At 48.6% G+C, this 20,096-nt stretch overlaps 1 protein-coding gene across 2 annotated transcripts in view; it reads right to left on the minus strand.

Moving 5' to 3' along the window:
* POLDIP3 (DNA polymerase delta interacting protein 3) overlaps positions 1-20,096 on the minus strand; it is a 388,271-nt gene that overhangs the window by 242,552 nt on the left and 125,623 nt on the right. For both annotated transcript variants that reach the window (XM_069652698.1, XM_069652697.1), the window contains exon 3: positions 5,258-5,347. In XM_069652698.1, the coding sequence (XP_069508799.1) occupies positions 5,258-5,347 (90 nt within the window). The remainder of the gene's footprint in view (positions 1-5,257; positions 5,348-20,096) is intronic.

Consider the following 20,096-nt stretch of genomic DNA (forward strand, 5'->3'; position numbering starts at 1 on the left):
GCCTGGAGAGTGAGTGCCCCCCCCTGCTTGTTCAGATAATACATTGCTGTTGTGCTGTCGGTTAGGACCAGCACTGTCTTCCCTTGCAGTTGCTCCTGAAAGACCTTCAATGCTTTGAACACTGCTAGTAGCTCCAGTAGGTTTATATCGTTGGACGCTACCTGAGGGGACCACACTCCGTGCGCTGTCTGTTGAAGCAGGTGAGCCCCCCACCTTGTGAGAGATGCGCCTGTCGTGAGAGTGGCTTGCACTGCAGGGGTGGTGAAGGTTTTTCCCTTCAAGAGGTTCTCCCTCGACCACCACTGCAGAGAGAGAACGAGGGCTGGTGAGACCATCAACAGATCTTCCCATTGTCCGCTGGCCTGACCACTGGCTGTTGAGCCACTCCTGCATGGGACGCATGCGCAGCCGCGCGTGGGGGACCAAGTATATGCATAATTCCATCATCCCTAGCAAACGCATAGCTTTGCGTACCGTCACCTTCCGACTGGCTACATACTGAGGAATTTGAGAGAGCATGTTCTGAACCCTCTCGCTGGAAGGGAAGACTAGACTGTCTTCTGTGTGAATTAGAGCCACCAGGAACTGTTTTACTTGGCTAGGGACTAAGCTGGATTTCTTTTCGTTGATAGAAAATCCTAGGCTGAACAGTAGGTCTACTGTCTTTTGGGTGTTCGAAAAACAAACGTCGAACGAGTCCCCCGTGATGAGTCAATCGTTGAGGTAAGGGTAAACTGGAACTGAAAGTCTGCGCAGGTGTGCTGCTGCCACTGCCAGGACCTTGGTAAACACCCGTGGCGCTGAGGCTATGCCGAAGGGGAGTACCTTGAACTGGTAGTTTTTGCCCAGAATCACGAACCTTAGGAATTTTCTGTGCTCTGGCAGATTGAAATATGAAAGTATGCATCTTTCATATCCAATGTTGTCATGAAGTCCCCTTGTTTTAGCAATGGGATCACCTCTTGAAGTGTTACCATGCGAAACTTCAGGGGCTTTACGAACATGTTCGCTGGGCGCATGGTGAGATCCTTTTTGGGTACAAGGAAGTATATTGAATAAATACCCTTGTTTATCTGAAGAATCGGGACGGCTTCTATGGCGTCCTTTCCCAGCAGCCCCTCCACCTCTTGGACCAGGATCTGCAGATGTTCCGGTGAAAGGCGTTGATGTTTCGGCGGTCTGAACTGTGGGGGGGGTCGGGCGAATTCCACGCAATAACCGTGGGCGACCGTCTTTAATACCCACTGGTCTGAAGTTATCCCCTCCCATGCCTTGAGGAAAGATGTTAATCGCCCCCCGACTGGGGAGACATGGAAGGGGACCTGAACTTGGTGGTCATTTCTGACCCGAGGTTTACGCACCTCTGGAATTGGAGCCTCTGCCTCTATCCTTTCCGCGCTTCTGACCCCTCTGGGGGTAGTAAGTGGGGCTTGCCGCCGGTTGACTTGCGTTGAAGTTGCCCGTGCCGAAATTATTTTGAGCGACGCGGGCTTGTCCTCGAAAGGACCGCCGAGAATTGCTTTAAGTCTCATGCTCCTTCTTGGCCGTCTCCAACGCATCATCTACCGCCTTCCCGAAGAGGTTGGCCTCTTCTATGGGTTTATTGATGATGGATGCCTGGATCTCAGGCCTGAAACCGACGTGCGCAGCCACGCGTGTCTCTTTAGGAGAGTACCCTGTGCGAGAGACCTGCCTGCTGTCTCTGCGGAGTCCAGGCTATTCTTTACAACATTTTGATTGGCAAGTTTACCCTCCGAGACAATGGCGAGAAGCTTGGCTCTGGTTGGTTCCAGAAACTCCTGAGGCCTTCCTGGAGTAGGTTCATTTGGGCGTCGACGTAGCTTGCCAGTAATGTTGTGTTATTGGCAATCCAGACGGTATAAGAGGCCGCCTGCCTAACCAGTGTGGATGGGGGAGAGTCGAGGCAAACGATATCAGAATTGTGATCGTCCTGCTGGTGTCCTCCCAGTTGTCCGTTGCGCCTTGATCTTCCCCATAATTGTCCAGAAAAGAAGTCTCCTCTTCTTCTGTATAGATGTCTCTCTATACGTGTCTTTCTGGGCATCTTCTTGCTACTCAACATAGTGTTGAACATCTAGGTGTTGGGCAACTTGTGTATGAGGGTTAGGGTCTACCCGAGCTTTTTTTCGGCAGAGGTTGATCAGAAGCACCGAAAACCCGCTGCAGCCGATCCATCTACCCCTCAAATTGCTCCGTGGTCCACTTGGATGACCCAAATGGACCCAACTTCAGAGGATCGCCTCAGGGTGCTTGAGAGGGGTACCTGGCTCTCTTCGTAAGAGTCCTCAGGATCGTCTTCCAAAACCGTGGAAAACATTTTGGCGGATTGGCCCATAACTGTGGGCGAAACCGGTACTAGGCCCACCGCCGTAGCAATCCTGTTGATGCTCTTACTGATAGTTACCGAATCTTCGGGGGGACAACGCCTCTGATGATGGCTTCCCGGGTAGAGGCCTACTTGTAGTTTTCGGGCCTGCACAGGCCTTGGAAACCTTGAAAGTCGAAGTTTCTTGTTCAGAAACTTCGGCGTGTGTAGTTTGGGGAGTAGCGCCTTCGTTAAGTTTATTAAGCCCAGTCGTCATGCGCTGCTGCAGATGCAGGGAAGGCTTCGGATCAGATCGATCCGATGGCGCTTGCGTCTTCTTCGACGTCGTCGAGGAGTGCGCTTGGGTTGTGTGGTGCGATTGTACGCCCCTGTCACCGGGTGTGGTCCCTGTAGCAAGACCGTAGTCGAGCCTGGAAGGGTCGGGGACGGGCGTGGCGGCTCTAGAATCGTCCGCCTCAAGGTCTACAACGTCCGCGTTGGACGTTTGGTCATCCGATGTACCCCCGTCACTCTCGGCTGGTGTCGCAGCAGGGGAGGGAGGCTCCACGCTCGACATACCGTATGCGGCCCACCGCTTCAACCGGCGCTCCTTAAGGGATTAGGTTTAGGAGTTTATACGCCGAACACTGCTTTAGTGCTCTAGGGGGAGAACAAGCGTACACGAAGTGTGCTCGTCTTTCCACGGATATCTGACCCTTCAGAGGGCAGAATCTAAATGGAGTCCTTTCCATAGCAGAAGGGAAGTGTGACCAGACCAAAAAGGAAAGAAGTGGAAAAGAGGAAAGACATCATAGCAGTATGGCAAACCCCGAGCCCACTCTCCCTACTGTGTAGGCCGGCCAGAAGGCCCAACCACGTGGAGGTCCGAACGCCCGATCTAGGTCCCGGAATCCACAGCCATAGATGGTTCCCCCGTAGTCTTGGTCGAAGATGTTCTTGATAGACGAAGTGACTTAACGGGGATTAAACCGACAATTCGGTAAGATAAACAATGTCTCATGAAGAGCTCCGCTATAGGGCGACCAGTTATCTGGGTGGAAAAAAACAATCTGAGGGACCTCGGCACGTGAGGGATTTTGGGTACTAGACACGTCACGATAGGGATAGTGTTTCAGACACGCCTATGCCGACGTCCCCTTTCGGTCCCCCAAAAGACAAGATGCAATACTCCGCCGTTACCACTGGATGTCGGACCATATGCATAGCATGTGATTCTAAGCAGATTAACAAGCATCAGAAATATCTATATATAAATATAAAAGCATCAGTCAATAGTCGAGAAACCCTGCCTGAAAGTGCCTAGAAGTGTTGCAAAGCATTATTCTCTACAACCCATTCCTTCAGCCCAGATAAAATGCATTTAGAAATATCCAGTAGGGAAATGGATCAAACAGTTCGGGACATCCACTGCACCCTTTTTGAAAACCTAAGTGCAGTTTCCTGCAGCGTTCTACCATATTTTTAGAACACCGTCTTTTCTTATCAAGTCTTCCAGCTCTAAGCTGAATCCTCCCAGATTGCCTTTCATCTGGAGGAGAATGAAGCAGATTATGTGAACAGCACAATGATGGCCCCAACACCATGTGGCTGCTTGCCCCTCACCAGGCTGTGAGGTCTGACTTTTGAATCAGTTGTAATGTTTTAACAGCAGGCAAATGGCTTGTATGTCTCACTTTCAGCTCTCTTTACAGAGAAAATGCCACGGTTACAAATTCCTCAGAAGACTGAGATTTATAAGGCATTTGTCCAATCAATAACCGGCAAGTCTAAAAGAATACCCAAAAGTTAACGAGAACTTGATCCAACAACTGCAACTCATCCAGAGTTGAAAAGAAGAGAAAGGCCTCAAAGCGCTGCACTGTCTCCCAGTGTAACACAGAACAACTGAATTGATTAATTCATCCTACATTGCATATGATGAAATAAAAAAAGGACACAAATACCTTACCTGCGGGATTACACACACCTTGGTGGAACCTCAGATCTGTTGGCAAGAACCTGATCCAACCTTTTTCAAAAGACTCCACCATGCAGAACATCCTTTGCTGCCAAGGCACATGAACTGTAGAACATGCCTTCCAAACTAAGGAAGGAGGCAACTCAGCAGGTTTAAGATGGAGCTAAAAACTACCCTCTTCAAAAAAGTGTCCAAACTCCAATTGTCAGTCAACACACCTACTCTGCGATCAATGGCACTTATGCAGACATAGCAAACTTCCAAATGTTGTCGTAAATTTGAACACAATGTTTTAGTGTGAATGGTTGCTTGTTACCTTACAACTTTCCCACCCATCTTATCCTTGCACTCTTCCATCTATGCCCCACCCCTCCCCCCCTTACTGCCACACCCTGTGTTTAGAAGCAGCTACAACAGATGTGACGCATTACAGAACCAATCTATGGGAGGTCCGCGGTCTTGCCCCTAATGGCATGACTGTTTATAAATCAGAGAAGAAGCTATGCTGGAGAAATATATAGAGAGAAAGGAGTTCAGAAAGAACAAAGCACTAGAAGTTAGCTTTTTACATTTAAGGACTTGTATGTGAAGATGATGCATTCAGGTGTTACAACCGATTAGTAAAATGTTAGCAACCCTGCAAACGCTAGGTAAGCTAACTTATTGGAGTGAGAAGGGACACCTAATGAACAAAAATAACGAAACAGGAAAAAGCCAAGACAGCTAATGCTCAATTCCTGGGTTACATAAAAGTATATGTAAATGTATATTCTTGGGCATAATGCAGAATAAGTACTGACAATTTGAAAGAGCACCTTACAGCAGACAAACAGTACTGCCCTCCACACAATTTAAGAAAGGGAGGAAATGGGCAGCGCAAGCAGTTGGATGAGTTGAAGAAGCAGCAGAGGGAACAGAGAAAGGGAAAGCTGTTTGCTGGTCATGCAGACTACCTGGCTGGGTGGTTGATGGTTCACCACGTTGATCCTCATCCCGGCCGGGCCATGCATAAGGCCCATGCTTACAGGCTTGTGCTGCGGAATCTGGAAGGAAGGAAGAGAGCAGGTTAATAGAGCAACCGTTCATCTATGGAGGCCCTTTTCAGGAACCCCCAACACATAAATAAAGCCTATGAACTTGATACACCATCTATCCTCTTCCATGTGAATGCCAATATTTCTCATCAAATGCAGCTCCAAAACAGAAATGCAATCTTCTTTACCAAACATTATGAAACTAGCCAGGATTATATATCAATTGAGATGCCGCTGCAGAGATCCATGTGTAAACTTAGATTAAGAGGTTTCTGACCATACCCCTCAATTTGAAATTTAAATTAAAAAAATAAATAAAAAAGGCCATGGTTGGCCAATAACAATTCGAGAAAGCTACACTTCAAATCATAAATTAAGAGGCAGCTGACGTGTGGCTTCCAGAATAACCCCAACTGTTTGGCTTTCACTTTAAAAACAGAATTTCTGAACTCTGCCTCATAATCTCCAATTTGTTTGGTTTGTTAGACATTGGACTTTAGATTCAAACCAGTTTAATTCAGAGGACTGCTTCATTTTTGAGAGATGTGTGTTAAGAGGAAACTCTGAGGCCTGTGTTCCAGGCCCCAGATCTAATAAGATTACTGTACTTTTCAGGTTTCCTTGATACCACCTAGGATAGCTGGGGGTGAGGCACAAATACGGTATAACAAACCAGTAGTTCACATAAAGGAACACTAGGCACCATGTTCCTTATCTAATGGTGTCTATGTTAAGCCAGAATTCCCATTTTCGGAACCCTCAACCTTTTGCTTTTTCTTGCTGTAATTTTTAGTCCCTATGGAGGACCACATGAGAGTAGATCAGATCCAAAATCACAGGCGAAGAGGCGCTGGAGGTTTTCAGAGGCGACTCCATGAAATTTGGTGAATACCGTTAAGGTTCTGCTATCCAGTAGAGAAGTCCTAGGACTAATTCTAAGACAGAAGACCCGCCCCCCACTCCTTATGAACAAAGGTGTAGAGGTCAGTTCCATTGCAGCGCTTCTGAAGATTGCAGTTAAGGTTGTGGGTAACAAAGGACTGCAGACAGCCGGTCTCATGTGGGAAGAGGGGTCCAACAATGGAAATGAGGTTGGAGGACCAAAAGCCGTTTGTCGGGTCAAGCACAGCAGCAGTATTAAGCCATGATTCCCATTATGGGGATTCAAGGGTCACTTTTTGGAGGCCTCAACCTTTGTCTTTTTTTGGCTACTTGATCTCTGTTGGGGAGAATTCTCAGAAATGTGGCAATTCCTCTACTTTAGAGACCCCCAGCACTTCGCTGGACTCTAGGACTTTTTAATTTGTTACCTGGAGAGAGCGAGACCGAGACCTTTTTCCCACTCATGTATTTTTCTGTGATTTGAAGTCCGTTTCTTTTTGGTATGTGGAGTCTGACAAACTCCATAGGCATCATCTTTACATTGTGATACACAACACCTTCAGTGCAGTGGCACAGGGAAGTCTTCCAGATTTCCCAAAAGTTTAAATACCTTCTCTTGGTGAAACTACCGTTTCCAAGAGCAGTGAAGTGAAATTGACTTTACTTACATTTTGTAACTTTGGAGGGGTTACTTATTATCCCATTTGTCTAGTTTCTCATGTAACAATTGTATGTGTCACCGGGGTCGGTGATATCTTCGTCCGAAAGTGTAGCTTCTGAAATCTCCCCCTCCCCCGACTCCTCACCTTCTTCTTCCTTCCAAGAACCCTTCTTTTCTTTTCTTCGAGTAGACACCTTTTTTTTATGAAGATAGGGACGACCCCGGAAGGAAGCCACCGTGCTCCCCAAGAAGGGAGACCAGGGGGCCCACCCCCGGGATCGACCAAGAGGGGAAAAAGCCTTAGGCACAAAAAACCCCTGTAGTATCGTTGGGTGTCTTGTAGACGTGGAACCAGGAGTACTTATAAGGTAAGATCTGGTAGAAGTGGCTGGAGACAACACGTGGAGTGAAGACTCAGAAACACAGGCAGTCCATTAAGAGGTCCGAGGAACTGGTACACAGGCTAAGTGAGGAAGTACTAATGCAGCAAGCAAAGGCAGTCCAGGGGAACAGGCCGGAGTCTGGTACACGGGAGGTCACAGAAGCAATACTGAAGGTAGGCGAAGGAAGAGCGGAGAGAGTAACAGACAGAAAAAGGAAAAAAGCGGTAAGTGAAGATGGGAAGGTGGGAGGGGAAGCAAGATGGAAGGAGGGCAAGGGAGAATTACTGCGAACCAAAAGAGAAAGGGAAAGGCAGACAGGTCCAGCGGAAAGAATAACAGAAAGGTTCAGACAGGGTACGAGGACCCGACCAGCAGCAAGCGAGAGAGCAGCACGAAAGCCACAGGTAGCAAGCAACTCAGCCTACGGACGAAACCGGAAGCGTTGCAACGCGTCCGTGACCCGGAAGTGGCTGGTTAAAACACCGGGCCGCGGAGCGTCTAGCCAATCAGAATCAGAAAAAGGGAACCAGGAAACAGGGGGCGTGGCCGAAGCGAACGAAGCTAGGTTCGCGTCGCCAGCGGCTCCATAGACGCCAGGAACTCGGCGGTATGACAGTATGTTACCCTTTCTACAACTAATGGCTGGTGGCAGTGGTTTACTTTTAACTACCATTGCGTATTTTTACTGCGGGCTGCAATTGCAGCCTTGGAAAAACATCCATGGGTGCCCATTTTGTCAAAATGGCCCTCGTCGTCTTTTTTCACCATTTCTTGCTGGAAAGGCCCTTCTTGAGATTTACTCTGCGTGCCAAACTAGATTTGGTCCCTTTGTTCATTTGGTCTTTAACGGGATTCATGAGTGAAGCCTGCCTCTGGCTCCAGTATGTCTGGCAGGGGCAGGAAGTGAGCGAGGTGCCCGAAACTGCCTGTGCTTAATCCGCTTGGTTACAGGAATGCACCCAAAGGTGATTGGCCGGCTGGCTGTCCGGCAAGGACAGCCACCCTGCTGTGTGATTGACAGCTAGGCTGGAATGAATGGGAGAACCCTGCATAAAAAGGGGAGGCTTTTTGGCTTGGAAGGCAAAGTCAACCACTGGACGAAGTAATCCAAAGAACTTGAAAGACGCCTGCTGCAACTCCTGGACCGTTGGTTTGCCCGGTGAAGCCCTGCTGCTGTGCTGAAGCTCTGAAATCACCTCGACTAGAGAAGCCCTACAAGGACGACTTCCCCCCTTGAGTTGGTGGGACCAATCAACTCCAAACGAGTGAACTCATTTGGATATCCTCTCGGAGCTGGCTGTACTTCCACTGCTGCTGGAACCGAAGTGCCAGGGAGAGGAACACCAAACGGAGTACATCACTTATAAGTCAGACCCGAGAGCTAGGAAGATCCTCCAGACTTCCCTGATGCTGGACTGACCAAGCCTGAGCCACCTCAGAGTGCTGGACCCCAGAAGCAAGGACAGTCTGAAGAGGACAGTCTGAAGAGGACAGTCTGAAGAGGTATCTGCGAACCGCAGTGTTGCTATTTGCTGTCAGAGGCGAGGAGCTGAAACAATGAAGTGCCACTGAATTGAAGTTTCCCCTTTGTTGTCGCTGACCATCCCCGTTGCAGGAGTCCTCAGAAGTCCTCCCTCTTGTCCCCACGACTGAGGCAGAACAACAAAAGGATCTGCAGAGCCACACAGAAACAAAAGCTAGCTGGAACCATTTCTTCTAACCAAAGGTTCTGTACAGTCCAAGAATGTACCTCTTGTCTTGTAGCCTTACTTGTTCTCAGTTGAGACCAGTATTGGTTGCTCCTGTCGAGTTGCTTGCATCTGCTACCTTTCACAAGCCTCCCAGCTTGTGACCCTACATTGATTCTAAAACAAAGTGCAAGACCTTTATTCACCTACAAGAAGTGTTTCAGCTCACCTAGACTTTTGCCCAATTGACATTGGCTGGCCTGGCTCCCTGAATAACTTTTCTTTCCTCCGACATTGTGTTTTACCTTTCCTTCCTTCCAGGAAGGGGTTAACTTACTTTGCATTTGGGGTTGAAAAGTACCTTCACCCGTTTCAGAATAATTGTGTTATCTCTCGTTTTATTCTAAAACCCTTGTCTTTGACATGCTCCTCAGTATTGCTCTAAATGCAACAGTGATATGACAAGCATTACTCACCGGAATAGCATTTCTGATTATTGTATCTGTTTAGATTCACATGCTGTGCATACGGTCTGACATCCAGTGGTCCCTCCGATTGTATTTTTTCTGCCATGAGGGAGCCCAATGCTCTTGTGATTGAGTACCCAAAGAGAGTAGTAAGACGTGTATGTTCCTTCCACCCGAGCGCAGAGGCAGGGTGAGTGCATGTGAATCTAAGCAGATCCAATCATCAGAAATGCTATTACGGTGAGTAATGCATGTCTTCTAATGCTTGTTAATCTGCTTAGAATCACATGCTGTGCATAGACTAGCGAGCAGTACCCGGAGTTGGAGGTGAGTTATGAGAATGAACAGTAGTGAAAATATGTCTTAATACTGCTTGTCAGACCTGAGAATCAGATCTAGAATGAGTGTCTAGGCAATAGTGTTTTGTAAAGGTGTGTACAGAACTCCAGGTTGCTGCTTTGCAAATGGACTCAAGGGGAACATTTGCAATGAAAGCTAAGGAAGCCGCAGTGCCAAGAGTAGTGTGTGCTCTAGGCTGGATGGGCAGTTCTCTCTTGGCAAGAGTATAACAGTGTGATGCATTTGACAATCCACCTTGAGATAGCTGATTTAGAGACAGGATCCCCTTCTCTACCAGCTACCACTGAAACAAAAATCTGGTTTGTCTTCCTCAGTGGTTTCATTCTTGCCAGGTAAAACATGACTGCCCTGCGCACATCTAGTATGTGTAGGCTTCTCTCGGCCATGCTAGTGGGATTCTGGAAGAAAGTGGGTAGTTCGATTGACTGGTTCACATGGAACTTCGAGATGAATTTAGGCGCAAATCGGGCATGAGCGCGCAGGACCACCTTATCCCGGTGGACTGAAAAGGGTCTAGAACTGAAAGGGCCTTTAGTTCGCTAACCCTTCTAATAGAAGTGATAGCCACTAGGAAGGCCGTCTTGTAAATAAGGTCTTTTAGACTTGCTTTATGCATTGGTTCAAACGAGACCCCATGAGTCTGGTCAAAACCACATTTAGATCCCATCCAGGAGCTGGGTTAGAAATGGGGGAGGGGGTGAATTCTCTTAACCCCTTCCATAAAAGCCTTAACAACTGGTATTTTCCACCACACTTTCTGTTGTGACGTACTGTAGGCCGATAGAGCAGCTAGATGAACCTTTAGGGAATTAAAAACCAAACCTAATAACAAATTAATTAGGTACAACACAGACCAATTTCCCTGACCATGTTATCCAGAGTCCGTTCTCCTTGGAGCTGTTCTGTGGGTACCTCTAGGCGTAGTCTTGGTATTGGGCGTTCTCCTGAGTTGCGAGCAGGTCGATCTCCAGGAAGCCCCATTCTGCGAAGATGTTGGAGACTATGTCTTCGTGCAGACGCCATTTGTATTCTACAGGCAGTGGGAAATCTCTGCTGCGCATGTCCGCTAGAAGATAGAGTTCTCCTGGAACATGTTGGGACAGTCGGAACATTCTGTTTTTGAGAGCCCACATCCAAATGTTCTGGGACAGCTAGGATAGCCCTGGAGAGCGTGTGCCCCCCTTTTTGTTTAGGTAATACATGGCTGTGGTGCTGTCTGTCAGGACCAAGACTGTCTTCCCCTGTAGCTGTGTCTGAAAGGCCTTCAGTGCTTTGAATACTGCCAGCAGTTCTAACAGATTTATATGGTTGGATGCTACTTGTGCAGACCACACTCCATGCGCTGTCTGCTGAAGCAGGTGAGCCCCACCCCATGAGAGAGGAGTCTGTCGTGAGAGCGACTTCTACTGCAGGAGTGGTGAAGGTCTTGCCCTTTAGGTTTTCCCTCGACCACCACTGCAGAGAGAGAGCGAGAGCTGGAAAGACAACTACCAGATCTTCCCATTGTCCACTGGCCTGACACCACTGGCTGTTGAGCCACTCTTGCATGGGGCGCATGTACAGTCGCACGTGGGGAACTAAGTAAATGCATGACACCATCATATCTAGCAAGCGCATGGCCTGGAGTACTGTCACTTCCCAACTGGCTACATATTGAGGGATCTGTGAAAGCATGTTCTGAACCCTCACTTTGGAGGGGAAGACAAGGCCGTCCTTTGTCCAAATTAGAGCCCCTAGAAATGGCTTGACTTGACTGGGGTCAAAGCTGGATTTCATCTTATTGTTGGAGAATCCCAGACTGAACAGGAGGCTATTGTCTTCTGAGTATTCAATAGGCATGTTTCGTATGAGTCCCCTGTTATGAGCCAGTTGTCGAGTTAAGGCTACACCGTGACGTATAGTCTGCGCAGGTGTGCTGCCGCTACTGCCAGAACCTTTGTAAACACCCTTGGTGCCGGGGCAATGCTGAAGGGGAGTACTTTGATTTGATAGTGCCTGTCCTCTTTCATGAAGCTTAAATATTTTCTGCGCGCTGGCAACACTGAAATATGAAAGTATGCATCTTTCATGTCCTGAATAAATACCCTAGTTTACCCGAAGAATAGGGACGGCTTCTATGGCGTCCTTTCCCAGAATTGTCTCTACTTGTATTAGGATTCGCAGATGGTCTGGCGTCAGTCGTCGTGCTCAGGGCGGTATGAATTGTGGGGGTTGTGCGAATTCTACACAGTACCCGTGGGCGACCATTTTGAGAACCCACTGGTCTGATGTAATCCCCTCCCATGCCTAAAATAAGATGGTAAGTGCCCCCTGACTGGGGTGGTATGGGAGGGGACCTGGATCCGTAGGTCATTTCTGACCGGAGGCTGTGGTTCCCCTGGAGTTGGGGCCTCTGCCTTTCCCGCACTGCTGACCCCTTGGTGGGTAGTTGGCGGGAGTGCTGGATGCTTGTTCCGAGTTCCAGGTGTTTCCCGTATTGTACATGTTCTGTGCGGAACGGGATTGGCCTCAAAAGGACCGACGGGAACCGCTTCCCCTCTGGGGGAGGGTTTTTGGCTGATTTGCTGAAGGGGCTTGGAGTCCTGTGCTCTTTTTTAGCAGTCTCTAGAGCATCGTCGACTGCTTTACCAAAGAGATTCAAATCCTCGATAGGTTTATTAATAAGAGCTGCTTGAGTCTCCGACGTGAAGCCAGAGTTTGAGCCAAGCGTGCCGTTTGAGCAGGGTGCCCTGAGCTAGAGATCTTCCTGCCGTCTCTGCAGTATCCAGAGTGTTTAGTACATTTTGGTTGACCTGCCTGCCCTCGGCCACAATGGCGAGTAATTTAGTTCTTGCGGGTTCAGGCACCTCATGGAGACCTTCTTGTATAAAGTTCCACTGTGCATCGGAAGAACTGGCAAGCAACGTAGTGTTTGCTATGAGCGTGGTAAAAAGCAGCTGCTGTGGTAATCCACTTACCCAAGGAATACAATCTTTTTGACTCCTTATCGGGAGGTGCCTCTCCCATAGCAAGGGGTACTCTTGCCCTTTTGGTGGCGTGGCCTTTCATATATGTAGGGTCAGTAGGTGATGCCCGAAATAATTTCTCCACCCTTGGATTTACTGCCCTAGTCTGGGCTGGTGTGACCAGGGAAGGAGCCAATTTCCTTTTAATGGAATTCAGGAGAGGTATGGGTTGGCTGGAGGTTTTATTTTCTTTAAGAATATCCTCCACAAAATCTTGTTCAGGTAGGGCCTCCTGGGTGGTGATGTTAAAATAATCTGCCGCCTTTCGTAAAATGGCATTGAATGCCATCTGCTCGTCCACTGTGGAAGCCTGGCGGGCCGGAGTGGAGGGAGGGGAATCCAAACATAGGACATCCATGTCCTGGTCGTGAGTAGGGAGCGCCATGGTTCCGTCTCAACCTGGTGAGCGTCTTCCCAGCCTTCCCTGGGATCCGCCTGGTCATCCACAGTGTAGTCTTGTAGGAAGTTAGTGTCCTCTTCCTCATCATAAATGTTCTGATAAGTGTCCATCTGGATCTCATCTTCTGGGTGGATAGAAGTGAAATGTTCTTGAGAGGGTCCAAAATTTCTAGAAAATTTAGAAGCAGGCCCAATGGGAGGGTCCTCCCGAGGTCTCTTGGGGGTAGGTTGCTCTGAAAGTGAGAAACTATTCCAAACGGTCCATGCACCCTTCGAATTTATCTTTGGTCCATTTAGATGAACCAGAAGGGTCCAAGGGTGGAAAATCATTTTCCTCCCTATGGCGCCAAAATGTGTTTCCAATAGCGCTAGCCAAAGGCACCCGACTATCCTCTTAGTCCTCTTGAGCGTCGGGGTGTTGTGGCGAGTCTTTCGACGTGTCCGAGGCCCGCTCTTTGAGCTTCGTTGTGTCTTTAGACTTCTCCTTCATCCCCACTGCCGAAGCAATCCTAGCGATGCTTTCGCCGATGTTTGGCGAAGTGGGACGTGCCGTATGACTAGAACGCCTAGCGGTTGATTTTTCTCCTAGCAGTAGATTTTTCTACATACTGGGGCCTTAGAAGGCGTTGGAGAATCAGCTGAGCGTGCTTCGACGGCCGGATGTGTTTTAGGAGGTAGCGCCCTTATTCTTTGAAGGCCCAGTCACAAGAACCTGGTGCGGATGCGGCGAAGGCTGTTGATCTTGAAGATCAGATGATTCCGTCATAATTTTCAGAGGTCCTGTTGGCGCTCGCCCATTTCGGCGGTACCGGCGAAACCGGGTTCGGGGTTGTGAGTTTAGTGTGGCGATCTTGTACACCCTTGTCACCGGGTGCTTTCCCCATAGCGTGACTCGCGTCAGGCCTAGCGGGGTCAGGGTTCGGGCGTGGCGGACCTAGAGGTGTCCGTCGTGAGGTCTATGGCATCCGACACCAACAATCTGAGGGACCTGGGTGCGTGAGAGATTTTGGGTACACCACATGTCACGATAGGGATAGTGTTACAGACACGCTTATGTCGACGTCCCCGAAAGACAGGATGCAATACTGCGCGGTTACCGCTGGATGTTGGACCATATGGACAGCATGTGATTCTAAGCAGATTAACAAGCACCAGAAATTAATGTCCTCAGTGTCCTAGCTATTTAAATCACCTGAGGGTGTAGGAAGTGTCTGTGTGCCATCACCAATGGGTATTTGCTGATTTAGAGAAACTAAGAGTGTGTATTTTGAAGTGTATTTGTGTGTTACTTATATATTGCCCCTTCTGAGGAAGACTTATTCAAACTGACAGGAATACATTAATAATTGTTTAATCAAGAAACCGTGAGTGTAAGTGTTTATTTGGATACTTGTCACTGTGTAACCACCCTACTGCTCACATTGACCCCTCTTGAGATAAGCCTGGCTACTCAGCCACACTACCAACCTGTGTAGTACAGATTTAAACCAAAGGTTGGGTTCCTATTGCCAGGAGGTCAAGGTTGTTGTAGGGCATCCAAGGGGTACTGCTCCGAATCTTGCCTAACAATCTTTTTTTTTTTTGCTGGTCAGAGGGACTTCAATATAATTAGAGAGGTTCAAATTAGCTTCTCTGCAACATCAATTAATTGACATAGTTGTTCTAAAATGGAAAAACATCAAGCATTTTCATATACTCGACATGTTTCAGTCCTCTATAAGTCATTAAAGGGACCTTCGTCAGGAGTAGTGACACTGATAATTCTATTAAAAAATAGTTACAAGATCTACTCTACTCTAAATGTAAATAACTGTAGATCTTCTACAGTTTCTTGTAAAACAGTGAAGCTGTGGTTTTCTTCGCAATAACACACCATAACGGATACAGAGCTATGTGCACACTTTCGGACTCTCTATTAAAGCAAAAGTTCCAAAAGGCGTCCTGCTTTATCGAATCATAATTATGCACAGAACTACCGATTACGGTCATACAAGCTAAGCCCAATAGTTTGCTTCTGTGAATAGGTTCTTTGCAGTTTCATGGAGTCCTGGGAGTTTACATATTCAACAAATCCTATGCTGTACTGGGATCTTGAGTTGAGCAACTCAAAAAATGTGCAGTGGGAGTTGGCTTGTCCGTAGTCTCAGTATAAAATACTGGACCGCAGGACTAGGGCACCATCTCAAGTATCTTTGGGTTTTCAAAAACCTATGAGTAACACTTGAGACATTAAGATAGGTACGCAATGTGAGAAGGTGCACATCATTATTTGTCCAAGCGGGGTGTGGCCTGAGCCCAAAGTGTGAGGCTGTGATCTGGTGAAGCTCCTGTCGTGATCCTCATTAGATCCTTTGTTAAGGCAGTATGATAGAATGCTAACTGCACGGACAGACATCTACATGCAGGGGAAGCTGGGAAGCATTGTCCTGTACAGAATCGGAGTGATTATGAGGGAGAAAGAGCGCTCGAAAACGTCCACCCTGCGTGCGGAAAGATGGCGGCTGGAGACGCGCTGCAGCGAGAGTAGAGGAGGGGGAAGCGACGCGACCGTGCTGCACAGCACACCCAGTGCGCTTTGTGGGAAGAAACCGACTCCGGCATACCCGCTGCCGGAGGATACCAGATTGCTGCCCGGCAGGCACCTGAAGTTTGTGTGCCCGCTTATAACGTATGCGCAGCTGGTGCCTGGGGCAGCCCTGCATGCGGGGCTGAAGAGCTGGAGCCGGAGGATACCTGGCTGATACTGCATCTAGCTGTCGTGAGGGGCGCTACTGACAGTTTGAGACCAGGAGTGGGCGAAGATATGCAGGCTGGCACCTGGTCTGTGCAGGCACCCGGAGCAGGAGGAAGCTGGTCAGTTGGCGCCTGTTGCTTGGAAGCGGCCGGTGGAGATTGAGAACGGGACCGCTCGTTTGCATGCCCCAACACGCTGGTGCACACGAGACGGTGGTAGGCGCAGATATATTAATTGGTCGTGTGGCGAGGGTTTCTACTGGTGCCGAGGGAGTGAAGGATTGAATCAGCGGAACATCGCTGTGCTACGCTGATGGCTGTGTCTGGGACAATGCAACTCTGGTGCACATAGCCATTAGCACCCCTGGACCTGCGAGGAGAGGACCCATAGACGCTGAGGCTGTGTGGGGGGCCGGACAGCTGACAGTGACTGCCTAACCACTGCCTCACTGACATATAATGCAGCTTTTCTGGTTTGGGGACATAGGTGCGATACGGAGGAGGCATACACGTAGTTACACGGAAGAGCGGAACCAGTGCCGAGCGAGGCTGGACACTTCTGGCGGTTGGTTGCTGCTGGTAATTGGGGTAAAAGGGCTGGTTCAGCGGGTGTGTTCATCGCAGCTCATACGGGGGCCTTTTATTCTTTTCCCCACACTATGTTCACCACAATTGTTGTTGGGCGGATACAAATGGCAGATATTAGCGATGCACAATATCAAGTTCGAATAATATCTGATCACTCTCCTTTAAATGGTGGCATGGAACATAAGGAGCCCCATTCCCCCCCCCATCCCAATGTGGCGTATGCCCAGACAGACCAAAACTACAGGGATAAGCTACAGGAGACACTGGAGGAGTTTTTGGAGCACAATGTGGGCAGTGTGCAGGAGAGGGGCACTGTGGAAAACTGACAAGTGGGGGCAAAGAGGGGGGGGGGGTTCTAGCTAGCGCCAGGGGTATCCACAGAATGCTGAGGACAGAGCTGGAAAAGTTAGAGGACGAAATTCAGGAAATGGCGACCCAGGAGGCGGGCCAGCAGACAAGCGAAGGGAGGTTGGCTGAAGTCCGGCACCGCTGCCTTGAGGCGTGGGGCGGCTAGATAAATACGATTACACGGTCAGTACTACCAGAGTGCATGCAGAGGGGGATAGACTGGCTAGACTTCTGTCGTGGCTCTGCAAGAGGGAACGGCCAAAACATTTGACCACTGAACTCGTGGATGGGAATGGGTGCATACACAGGACTCAGCTTGACATCAATAATATATTTGCTAAGTATTACTCCCAATTATATAGCCACGAGAAGCAGGTCCCTTAGGTGACATTGCAAGATGTGTTCTCTGAAATGAGGTTACCCAAACTAGAGGCAGCATTAGACCAGCCGGTTACGGTTGAACAAGTGCAGTATGAGATTGCTTCACTTGCTACTGGTAAAACACTGGGTAGCGATGGACTCCCGCCCGAATTGTATAAACGTATACATCTGTTTTGGTTCCAGTGTTACTCAGGGTATTTGAGGCGGCCTACTCTAACGGCGAACAACCAGCAAGTATGCGGGAGACCCTAGCGGTCCTGATCCCCAAGCCTGGGAAACACACCAAAGAATGTGACTCCTATTGGCCCCTGGCCATGTTAAATTATGATATGAAAATTCTGACAATGATTCTAGCAGGGCTGCTTCGCAGAGTGATTGTGGGTCTGATACTCCGTGACCAGACTGGATTCATCCCCGGTTGAAGAACGGCACTGAACCTGCGTCGTCTGCAGCACATTATCGCAAAGACTAATGAGAGCTCTGAGCAGTGTGCAGTGGTATTAGTAAACTTGATTAAAGCATTGGATTAGCTTTTTTGGGACTGGCTGTTCGCAGTGCAGCAGGAATTTGGGTTCAGATCCTATTTTCATCCCCCCAAGGCTAGAGTTAAATCTGGGAGACCAGTATCAGCGGCGTGGAACATACAAAGGGCAATGCGCCAGGGATGTCCGCTGTCCCCCACGTTGTATGTACTGGCACTTGAACATTCAGCGGTTTATCTACTCCAGGAATTCCTAGAGGCAGGTATCTGGGTTGACGATACTAGAACACCTAATACTGTATGCAGACAACGTTTTGCTATATGTCTGGAATATCTTTCAATAAGGAAAAATCTTGGCTATTTCCACTGGCAGGGCTTCGGGTGGGGTTGCGGATTTACCGGAGTTGGGGTTAACGTGGCACGCGGAATCTTTCAGATACTTGGGGGTTCACATCATGCACAAGCCTAAAGGAATGCATATACGTAACAGTTGGGGTGGTGAAAAGCCTAAGGAAGTCGAAGTTCTGGGCTAGGCTCCCATTGTCGCTGATGGGTAGGGTGGTGGATCAGCTAGATTTCTATACTACACCAATGTTCATCACTACATTAACATCTCCTTTCGCCTGAGACTCGCTGATCAGGGGAATCCAATGGGTCTCGTTCCATCACAAAATTGCCTTTGCAACGCTGTGCCTACCTTATGGGGAAAGAGGCATGCAGCTTCCAAACCTGTAAATGTACTACCTGGCGGAGCAACTTAGTTTCGTCGTGAAGTGGCTATATGACTAGGACACGTCTGAGTCGCTATTGCTGCGGAAGCTGGTGGCTCCTGCCCACCTTAAAGAAGTGCTATGGTTACCGCTGGGCTGCTGAAACACTACTTCCACACTGGGTAGGAAGATGTGGCTTTGTACGCTGAAACTATTGAAGGTTGGCTCCCCGTACTCACCTGAGGTTCCAATAGTGGCGGACGTATGTAGGAATGAGGAAGATCTAGGGGTGGCACGATGCTGGGAGGGCTGGGTTGTATCTACCTGCGGTGACATGTACGAGAACTGTACATTCAAAGAGCTGGAAATTATAACTGAACAAACTGGATTGCCCAAGGGCCAATTCCTGCGATATTTGAGGATAGTGGGGGCGGCGAGACAGAAATGGTATGGGTGGCCTGAAGAGCCGGAGGCAACTCAGATATTGGCTCTTATGTACTCTCTGGAGGGTGGATGGCGCTCTGTGTCCAGACCACATGCTGGTTTGGCCAATAGACCCAATCCGCAGAGTTCCAAGTTAAAGACATGCTTGGAGGCCGACCTTGGAGTGGAAATAGGAGAGAGGGAGTGGGAACACATACTGGGCTTCCCCGGAAGTGTCTAGGAACTCTGTTTTTTTAGTTGGTCCAAATGAATGTGCTTTACCGTACCTATATGACACCCAGTACGGTGGCCAAATTTAGCAGGGGCAAAGAGTCGTCATGTCTCTGGTGTGGTGGTATTGGCGCTGACCTGGTCCACATGTTTTGGGGCTGCACAAAAGGTGCAGGGTTTTTGGCGTTGCATTGAAAAGCATGCAGAAATGCCAGAGTTAAAAGGTACACCTGGAGCCAAAAGGAGTACCTGCTGGGTGCATACCCTAGGAACGGCAAGCATAAGCATGTGAAAGTTTATGGATACGGCATGCATTTTGGCTAAACGGTTCATTGCCATGGCCTGGAAGTCAAAGGGGGATGGGGGAGGAGCGGCGTTTAACTCTCGCTGGTACAGGGACTGTGAGACATGTGCTGAGGCTGAGACCAGAGTTTGGATCAGGTCGGCACGAACCCTTGATGTGACCACTGGGGTATTCTTTGATTCCGGGAGGCTACTGATCTGGGATATGCTCCACCCATCTGATGACAAGCCGCCATAAATAACATGCTGCTCCTTATAATGGGACTCCCTCTTACACCTGCTCCTAATTGGCAACACCCCAGGCCAAAGTCAGAACATGAACAATATGGCCCCAGCGAAACAATGCGGTCCCCGGAAGGTAACGCCAATACCTAGTTTACATGCATGGAAGTTTTTCTGTTACTGTTTTTGTTGTTCAACTATGTTTAGTTGGTTCTCTTGAAAGCTGACGGCCCTGAATGCAAGTGTAACATGCTTGGAACCGATGCTCAAGGATATACGCATGTATCACTGAGTATAAATGCCAATAAAAAGTTAAACAAATGGAAAAAATATATATATTTGTCCAATCCCATTTCTTCAGTTTACTTTTAAATAACTGTTTTAAGATGGGGAAGTTAGTACCTCGTTTAAAATCAGGTAACCATTGAATACCCTCGTACAACCTGGCAATTAATCTATTAAATTCCTCTCCGCCACACTTAAAGCTTAATCC

Source organism: Ambystoma mexicanum, chromosome 3p (assembly GCF_040938575.1).
Source record: "Ambystoma mexicanum isolate Mex_15411 chromosome 3p, UKY_AmexF1_1, whole genome shotgun sequence".
NCBI lineage: Eukaryota > Metazoa > Chordata > Amphibia > Caudata > Ambystomatidae > Ambystoma > Ambystoma mexicanum.